Raw genomic sequence first — 10,435 nt, forward strand, 5'->3', positions numbered from 1 at the left:
CACATGTTGGCTTGAGCCAATTAACTATCAACAATTTAATGAGTCAAGTCATTAAAGACTCTAAGATTTAGCATTTCAGTATCCTTACCACACACTGAATCCTCTTAACTGGCTCAGGCCTCAGGGTGGTAAACATGTGCCAACAAAGTCATTCTCAGGGGAATAGACAACAAAGAAAAGGGTCTCTGTTTCACAGATTGTTTAAACCAGAAGCTGCATGCAAAATCTTATATAATGTGTTAAGTGCAGGAAATGTGAGTTGTGCAGTAGATTAGGACAGCAACAAAACTGAAAAAAGTACATTCTGCAGCCAGTGTTGCCAGCAGAAGTTAATTCTCACTTGTTTAATAATGCAAGATGACTGTGAATGGTTCCAGAGAAGCTGTTATCTTAACAGGATCAGGTATTGGAAGTCCCAAGAGTCACTAAAATGCATCACTCTGACTCCATTTCCAGTTATAGAAGAAAGTTCATACAATGCAGTCAACAACAGAATAAAAATAACGATGTCACTTAACCTTCACATGCCACCTTCAGGACAAGAAACCAACCATCAATAGATCTTTCTAGTCCAGAGATCTCAAGCCAACAGATATCAGGGTTTAATTATAAGATCACTGCTATTATTTCACTAAAGAACTACCTGAGCTCCTGTCCTACTGGACTAAGTGTCTTTTCCAATATCCTATAAGACAAACATTTATCCTTTCTTTTTTGTATCAGTTCTGGAGCTAGAATCAATTTTTTCTTCATAATAAAGAATAATTATGCAAGAGTTGTGTCTTGTACCTGGAAAGGGTTTAAAAATACAACTAGCTTTCCAGAGGAAGTTCTAAAGCATATTAATTTTTCCTGGGAAACCCCAGATGAGATCAGTCACTTGGTTGCTGGTGAAGTCTTGTGGAACAGAACATACCGATCTCATTAGTGTCTCTCACATTTGTCTCCATCTTTCACAAGAAAAGTGAGACAGTAACGAGGCTGAATGCAAAGTGCAGCAACCTCTCTACAAACCTGGAGCAGTCCTTTGATGTGACAGATCACAAAAAGCAGGGCCTGTCACAAACTGATGTATGGAAGAATGAAAAGGGCCCCAAGGTCAGATAGCTGTCCTTCAAAAGAAATTACTTTCCTTTTTCCTGTCCTAATTGGGGTGCATTAACATCTTATGAAGAATTAAACTGTCAATTGGATTTTTTTCAAGGATTTTTTTTTTCTTAAATAAAGTGTTTATTAATAAAAATACTTTTCTTGAATTTTCTGTAGAGAAGGCCTCTGGTCTGGATTAGCTTCACATGGTTACCCCACATCAGAAAGGGACAAGCACTTGCCAAGCAGAGAAGTTAACAGAATGAAGACAGTAAATTTGATAGATTCTATATATTACTCTCAAATAGGAATCTTGAAGTGACAATTCTATAAACATGCAGGAAAGCTCTTAAATTTGCAGTCTGCCACATTTTCAATTTTGATGGGAAAGAAGCATATATATTACAAGTGACATGTGCAATAAAACCATATACCAGGCTCCCCTCTAAAATAATGCATAGCTGAACTTGTTCAAGTTTCACAGGTCACACTCATTCTTTCCCAGCACCAACACTGGTAGTGGCCAGTTGGCCTCACGGTGATATAGCCTCTTTTCTGGATACCATTTCTATCAACACAAAAAGCTACAAGCCACTATATTTTAGAGGGAAATCAAGATTTTTTCCACAGTGATGGACAAATGCACTAATGGTAGGTGCTCTGTTGGAACTAGGAATGAACTGAAAGTAACCAGGTATCATAGATGGTTATTGGGATGTTAGCTCTGACAACTAGGCAGGAATGAGAGTACCAATTCACAGAAAACCTCAACAAAAGGAGAGGCCCTCCTTATTGGGACTGACAATTGTTCAAACCAAACTGTTCCACACAGAATATATTCCTCAGGTCCTTCTACAGTCTTCCCTAATTATGCCAAATTTCTTGGTATTTGTATTCTACTCTTTAATTTGCTGGGCTTATTACACCAGGGTGCTTTGTACAGCTTCATTCCTGATGCTGGCAGGGCTCCATTCTGGGATTAGCAGCTTTTGTTCAGGTAACCTGCAGAGTTTAGAGTCTTGACACTAGATGCCTGGGAGATAATTGAAACTCTTAATATCTTGGAGTTTGCCTCCTCTCTACGTCTGCACTGGCCCTGTCTCCACCCATTGCTGTTAATCAGCTCAGCAGCCACACACAGCAAGGAACACACGTGTTGTGGGGATGCAAATGCCTGGCAATTAATTATTTTTCCCATTTAGTGCAGAAAACTAAGTGGCCATTTCTGATTGAGTTTGGGATGGCACAGTAGGCCATCCCTCACCTTCCTGTTGGCATCTTGGCTTCTCCTGGCCTCCACAGAAATAACACATCATTGTAAGAAGGTACATTATCTGTCTTCTAATAATGGTTTGAGCTTTAGAGGGATCCTAAGCTTGTCAATAAAATACCCAGGATCTCCTTAAGTTATAAATTAGGTGATTATAACACTGTTATTGACAGTTTCTAAAGCACATTCAATGTCTACATAAATTTAGACTTAGGAATAAAGAAATAAGCTGATGAAGCAGCCTGAGAAAACAAGTACAGCTGTTATATTTCACAGGCAACTGATACTTCATATTGTAGCTGGCAGAGCTTGAGATAAAAATCAGTATATTTGTGAGAAATAGGAATGCCTGAAGTAGTCTGAAAGCTCTCAGAGTACATGCTCACAGCACAGCCACACATCCTGGCTGTCTCTCCCTTCTCATGCCCAGCATAAGACTTCTTTTTTGCTCCTGTCAGACCTGACAGAAAATAGCTGCTGGCACTGAAATAACAGCAAGGAAGCACAGGAGCATGATTAAACCAGGAAGCCTTGAGGGAAATTTTCAGAAAGTGCACAAATGGGGAGTTTGTACAGAGTGAGTGACAGAACCAAGAGCAAGGATTTGGAATGACTTCTAGGACCCACCGAGCAAGTAACCTCAGTGCTCTGAAGCCCAAGTTTGCCATTTGCATACCAGTACTGCCATGCCATGCACTTCCTGAGAAGTATATGGTCACATCAGAAGCTTTACAATTCTCTGTGAAATAGCAGTATAGAAGGTTATTTGGCTTGCAAACCTTGAAGGATCAGAATCTGGAAAAACACAACTGATTTCCTGTAATTTTTAACCTTAAGGAAACAAGTCCTATTTTTTCATGAAGATATAAATTTACCTATTTAAACATCTTTCTTTTTAGTAATATGGCTTCATAGATTGGATAGCTTCACAAGTGCACACACTAAAACAAGCATTTTTTCAAGCTTAGTGACTTTTTCCATCTGTTCTGCATTTTTTCCAGCTCTTTTTCATCTACTGAAGCATTAAAAGCCATGCAAGAGCTCTAAGTTTGGTTTTTGCATAAAACCAAATTGCTACTTCAGGACAGTACATGGAAAGACATAACACAGTGGATAAGAAAGCTGAATCCAAGACACTTCTTTCTCCCTGCGTGTCATTTCCCATTACTTGGGACTTCAAACTGCCAAGCAGTTGCAAAGCCAAACACCACTGCACGGAACTTCCAGCCAGAACCAGTCCCCAGTTCCATTTGCTCCACTCCAGTTGCCAAGAATGGAGACATGAGCCTGGCCTCATCTCTATTTAAACCACTTATGATTTACAGCATTAGCTTCCGACAGGCAGACAGGGGTAGTTATGTCAGCAAAAAGCTAGAATGAATAACTGAAACTCCACCAAGGGCAGCATACAAACAAGCCTATTTAAACAAGCAATCTTGATGTCAATTATTTATTATCTGCAGCATTTGGAACACAGGCTATTGCTCAGGGTCAGCACACAAATGCTGGATAGTCACACCCAAAGACAAAAGCAACCTAAATTGTTGTTTTTATTTCCCATAACCTTGCTTCTTTTAATTTCTCTTACACAATATCATAATACCAACTGAGTACAACCAGAGTGTAGCTGGAACGAATATATTATAATTTCAGTAAAATAATCAAGTTGCTCACTTGATAAACAAAGCCCAATCTAAAAAGTACAATCAAGGGGGGTGGGGAGAGAAGACATGATGTCTGAAGTTAAGATATGAAAGGAAAATGCAGAACTGAAGTGAAGAAACCAAAGAAAGTGGTTTCAGAAGAAGATTTGCACACTTGGCTGTCTACACAAACATCTGCATTTCCCAGCTACAGGAATTAGCCTCCCATCAGTGAGCACTGCAGTGTAGTTTGATCACAATCAGAGACAATTTGGGGTATTACTTCAATAAAATCTAGCAGATTAATGTGTTCTCTCTTTTTCTACATACTGTTCCCAGGAACATCTTGTGCCCTCTGTTGTATCCAATTTTTAGTTTTCCTCTTAGCAACAACAGACTACCACAATATGCCTATTGGTATTTTTCATGCTGTGACAATCTCAAAGCAGCATTCAGCTTTGTAACCTTGCTCACTAATATCTAGCACCTTCAGTGGCCCTGACAGTGACACATTCTCAGAACATGGCTAGATTTACAAGCACCCTTTGGGACTGTGAAACCACTGTGAAAACTAAGACCTGCAAGATACAGATATTTTTGCATACGTAGATATAATAGCCCCCATAAGACCTGGGGCAGTTCTCTCTAGACCCAAAGGAATTTTAGAAGCACATATATTCCTAGTGTTTATCTACACAGTATGCAGAGCTCCACACTTGGACTGTTTTTGCTGAGCTCTAATATTCCCATTCATACTTTTACAAATGCTGATGCAAAGCCATACATGAGATGAGCTGCAATGATGTAATTTAAATTGGCAAAACAATACCCAGATGTAACTCGACCTCCATAAACCATTTTACCATTTGTATTTAAAGTAGTCATGATCATAAATCTTACCCTTCCTCCAATCCCAGCTATTATATATGCATGCAGAAGAGGGCTCTCTATTCCAGTACTAGTATTTTTGTATCTGACATATGTATTCCATTCTGGACTCCCTGCAGTGCTGTTTCCCTGGCTGCATTCCCAGGATCTTATGCTTCATCATCTGTACAGGTTTTCTTCACCCCAAGTTACTCCTCCCAAGCATCTTTTGCCAGCATCATGCCTCTTCATTGGCTGGTGAATCTCAAATGCCTTTGGATATAACTAGTCACTATGAAATTTGAGGATTTACACACCAATTAACTGCAGAGCATGATCTGTCTTCGGGTTACTGTGAAGCATTCATGCTGTTACAAGATGCATAATTTTCTTTCAGGAGTCGGGGGGAGCATATAAAGATTAATTTTTATATATATACATTTATTTTTTAATATATTTTTTTTCCACAAATCACTGTCTGGTTAGTAACATTGTTCTGTTACACAGCCAAATCCTGCAGAGGCTGTGACAAATAGGGAGGTCATGGTCAAATTTAATAAGATCTCACATTCCCTTGGAAATGCCACCAGGGAGCAGACAAAAGCAGGCGTTTGCTGAGCTCCTGGGGGCGAGCAGAGCGTTTGCAGAGCAGCCCTTGGTATGCAGATGGTGTCGCCGCCTTTAGAAACAGGCTTGGATTGGAAACCAATGGGAAGAAGCTGATGGGGCTAACGCAGAGGGAGCGAGCATGCCACGGCGCTGCTGAGGAGCACAAGCTGTCCGTGAAGATACAGACAGAAGCCAGGGCTGGCTCTTTGCTCTCGCCTCCCTGCTGCGTCCCACGAGAACAGGAAGGGAACAGCTCTGCTTATATAGCAGCGGGGGGAAAGAGAATGCCATGATATATGGTGAAAACTGGGCGCGGGGGGTGGGGGGGAGGAAAGGTTTAATTGATTCCTTGCTCGGAGAGACAGAGGGCTCAGTACCCCCACTGCCAGCCCCGCCACAGGCGGTCCCATCCCCGCCCCGAGGCGACGGGGACAGGCGCGGGTCGCCGGCGCCACCGCGTGGCCGCCCGAGGGGGCGGGTCACCCACCCACGGCCCCTGGGAGCCCTCAGCAGCTTCTCCCTTGAACGTGAGGCTCCTGGGCTCTACACCCAGTAGAAAGGCCAGCGTGCCAAGGCATCTGGGACGGTACAGCTGTAACGTACGAGGAGAACGCAGCGAGGCGCTGGGAGCGGCGACACTGCCAGGAGCCTCCATCCCCCCCGCCCCGCGCTCGGTACCCACCCGTGCTGGGCTTCAGCCGGCTCTCTGCGAGCTCCGAAATGGCTCCTGTTGTGATGGTCTTCTTCAGTCTGGAGACTCCAGAAGCTGCCGCCACCACCCCGGGTTTTGTCAGCATGTCATCGCTGCTCGCCCTCTTCAACTGCAACACAAAGAGCTTGTGAGCAACCACAACACCTTGAACAGTCCCAGTTCAAAACACAGGGTTCCTGGGAGAAAAGGAACGTTTCCATTAAGTAACCCCAGAGGACTATTACTATGATAACCATACCAAATAATTTCTTGGGGGTTTTTTGCCTTTCCTTTGCATTCCAAATTTTTGTGAAGTGGCTTAGGAGGCAATACTGTTTCAGCAGTGAAGGCAGAAAAATTTGCTGTTTAAAGCAGCAAATAATTGAAAGGCAGGGAGAAAACAGCTTACCAGTGTAGACTACTGGCAACTTTGGCTTCTCAGATCCTGCTCTAAACAGCACTCCTTGTATTTCTTCACTGGTTTACCTTTAAGTCAGACATTTGGGTCTCTGCAGGTAAGTGCCAGTTGCAAACCCTGACACAATGAGTAAGTCAAAGCAGCAAATAACTGGCTCTTAATCTGTCTATCAAAAAAAAATCCCAAAAGGACCTGCTAGTTCTTGTTGCTCCACTGAGGATGACAGTTTTGCCTTAATGGTGACCTTAGATCCTCTGAAGAAACTTCTGAGCCACTCCAATAGCAACCACCTGCCAGTTCCTTCCCATGTTTGTCAAACAGGAGTCACCAAACTTCGTGGCCTCATAAACTAGATTACCTGATGTGAAAAACACATGCTGGAGACCAAGCCAAAATCTGAAAATCAATTAGCTGAGAAGCTCAATAAAAGGCAAGAGCAGCCAGTGCAAGATGTAAAGCAGTTACTGATTGGAAAACCATTATCTTAAACATGATTGCAGCTATTTACCCTCTTTGTTTATTGAAAACCAGTGAGCAAAGATGGCAAATGATCTCATGACAGCACCCAGAGCTATTTGTTTTACTAAGGACTATAGGACTCAGCAGAAGAGAAACTGAAAAGCCTGTTCACAAGAAGGCAGTTTGTTCATGTGACCATCAAGGAAATAATTCACTACAAAAAAAACCCAAAACACACTGGTTTTCAGAATAAATCAGCTGCAGAATTCTAAAGATTAATACCAATTTGTTTCATAAGCTTGGAAAGTGAACTATTTGCTTTGCAGGGTATTTTACAGTATGTGCCTTTTAAAACATATTCACTAATTTACTGAGTAAGCCTTACTGGGCAGGGGAAAGCAAGGGACCACTGCTGCCAAGTGGTCTTTTTGGGAGCAGGATATCTGGTAAAGAAAGTTTATTCTACATGTGTCCTTAGGAAATCCACACAGTACAAGCACAATGAACTTAAGATTTAAAGAAAAACACTAAAATTCTATTGCTTCAACAAGCAGAAGTAGCAATTGACCTCAGAACTCTGGTCAGCTGCTTCCTCATTTGCGTGCCTTTGTAGCAGCCTGTGGACCTCTAATTTTAGGAAAAATACTTTAAGCATTTTAGAAGACTAAAGCTCCAGAGCCTCCCTAGAACAGTATTTTCTCTCTTCAGTTTGTGGACAACTAAAAATCCAATCAAAAGCCACTTCCTTTGAAGTTGTCCAGTGACACCCAGGGGGTCCCTGAACCACAGGCTGAAAACCACTGCTCTCCTCATTTAGCAGCTCCTGAATGCAAGATCTCTAAGCAAAATGAAGTCTCTCAGTTCCAATTCTTTTTCCCTTTCATCTCTTCCTCTGACTAAGAGTCTGTGGTTTCCTGGACCCTGTGAGCACAAATTCCAATAGCTGAAGTGTTCATCTGCTCCAGAATACCAAAGAGCTAGCGTTTTGCCTTCTGGCAGAGCTTTTGTCAGCTCACTCTTCAGTGCAGAATGGAATGATCTGGCTTTCTGGCCTTTAGAGATACCTGCAGTTTCTCTAAAGGAATTTCTTCAATGTGCCCTCTTCCAAGAAAGCAAACATCGTGCCTTTTTCTACCCTGCTTCTTCAAGAAAATCATTTGGCTGATCTTGCATTTGCAGATCATCAACAATTTGAAGGTATTAGCTGTAATTACGAAGAAAACCCTCTACATGTAACACCATATACAAATTAATGATGTCAGATTAGTCTCTTCAGTAGCATTTCTGCAGAGATGCTTGCCTCAGCCACACACTTCAATGGAGCACTGGACTGAAATATCCTATTGGTAAGATGCTCAGAGCACCTGAGAATCTACAGAGCAAGTGAAGTAAATTAATCCTTCCCTTGAGAAACTGTGACAACAGTTCCTCCTGATAAAAACTACTGTAACACCTTGTATAATGTTTACTCAACTTTACTATTGGAAACAGTTACAATGAGGAAGCCCATCGGCTATTTTCATCACTGGTATTTTGGTCTGTATTTGGACAACAAGATTATTTTTGTTTGCTGGCTGCAAGGGTACAGATGCAGCAGTATTTCAGGGGATTCCTCCATTTTCTTAAAAGCACTACATTGACAGAAATTTCTGCTATTTTTGAAATATATCTGTATAGAAAGATATATGTTTGTTCCATTGCAAGTAGTATCTTTTATTAAACATATTTTGCCTTGAAGGAAAGGACACAGGCCTTTTTAGGAATTCTAGAAATCCATTAATAAATCTCAATTTCTTCACATGTGTAACAATCAGTTGAACTAAGAATTTGACATTTATTTTTTTCCATCTTCAAAGTTAAGGCAATTCCCTCACACTCAGTGTAAAAGAACCCACTCATACCTTGTACAGATACAGTCTCCCCCACCACATGCAAATATGTTCAGAAATGTGCATTAACACACAACACAGTTATAATCTCCCTATGCTTAACACAGCGGTCAAGCCTAGTCCAAGTCTCAGGGTGTAGTAATATTCCAGAACTAAACCTCAGCATTAAGCTGGAACAAGGCTACAATACTTGCACAGCCCCTGCTGGTTAGTACCTTGCTGAGCCGAGATTCAAAGGCAAGTGAAGTGGAGGACTTGGATGCTTTCATTCCTGTTGGGGTGCTGGAAAGCAATTTTCCTCTGTCAACCCCATGACTCCCTTGCTTTGCTGCTGCACTCCAAGGCCTGGCAGTACTCTTCATTTTCTTCCCAAATAATTCTGTCTACAGAGACAAAAAAAAAAAAGTATATATAGAAATGTATACACAAAAAATACATGTCTTTTTATCATCTGAACAAGAGCAGAGATACCTGGCAGCAGTTTAAAGGGCTGAAAAGGCCATGCTAAACTTCCCCTCCCCCTTATACACATCAAAATTCAGCCTAGAGAACCCTAGAGCAGGCTACAGCCACTTTCATTTTTGCCACACTGTCTGGTAAGCATGAACCACCACCTAAGGAACACTGACCATGTGAGTCACAGGCCTCTACCAGCCACAGCAGAACACCTGAAAATGCTGAAGCACAATGAAAGAGTAACTGAGAACACTGAGGACCACAGCCATGGGGGCCAATCTTGGAATAAAAAGAAGTTACTTCTCTTACTTTTAGATCCAACATCTTCAACTGAAATAACACTTTTCAAAAGTCACAGGAGAGGCACGTTTCCCCAGTTGTACAGAAAATGGTGTCTTTAACTTATCAGTCTTCTAGAGAAGCAGCAGTTGATGTTGCCACAGTGAGATGATGTTTCACAACACCAAGATTTACAAAAAACAGTTTAAAATTATCAAATTCCTTGCAAACAAAAAACCAGATCCCCTACTCCTCAGAGATAAACTTATGCAAGACAGAAGTCCTGCCAGGAATCAGCAAACAAATTCTTTTTTAAAATTATTTATTTATAGCTGAATACATTTAATCTGCAAGCAATAACAACTAGTCTGTTTCCCTCAGTAGGCAGACTATTGCCAATTGAATAGCTAGCTCATCACTTGTAGGTTTAAAGCCACATTTTCACCAACTATTGCCCAATCCAAACCAAGAGCAGAATAACATAATTCATTGAATTAAAAAAGTCCCACCAGTCCAAGCTGGGTATAGAAGGGAGGGGAGATTGCCTGATATCTCCTAACCACCCCCACTTCAGTATGAGCAACATTTTCCTTCTGCAGCTTCATTTTCTAAATTAGACACAGGATGTAGCTGCCTGTCAGTCTTGTGTAGGCAGAAGCTAACTCCTTGTCTGTTAACCAGGTAACCAGCAGATGTAGGAAGAGACCAGCCCACAGCCTCAACCAGGGGAACATGCCTGCAGTGAGCACACTCTCGGAGTCCAGC

At 41.7% G+C, this 10,435-nt stretch overlaps 1 protein-coding gene across 1 annotated transcript in view; it reads right to left on the reverse strand.

The window, feature by feature from the left end:
- SPECC1 (sperm antigen with calponin homology and coiled-coil domains 1) overlaps window positions 1-9,297 on the reverse strand; it is a 68,905-nt gene extending 59,608 nt beyond the window's left edge. The window contains exons 1-2 of the mRNA XM_010009089.1: window positions 9,151-9,297; window positions 6,161-6,299 (exon numbers count right to left, since the gene is read on the reverse strand). Coding sequence (XP_010007391.1) covers window positions 6,161-6,299; window positions 9,151-9,297 — 286 coding nt within the window. The remainder of the gene's footprint in view (window positions 1-6,160; window positions 6,300-9,150) is intronic.
- Window positions 9,298-10,435: the final 1,138 nt, after the last annotated feature.

Source organism: Chaetura pelagica, unplaced genomic scaffold (genome assembly GCF_000747805.2).
Source record: "Chaetura pelagica isolate M959 unplaced genomic scaffold, ChaPel_1.0 scaffold72, whole genome shotgun sequence".
In the NCBI taxonomy this organism is placed as follows: Eukaryota; Metazoa; Chordata; class Aves; order Apodiformes; family Apodidae; genus Chaetura; species Chaetura pelagica.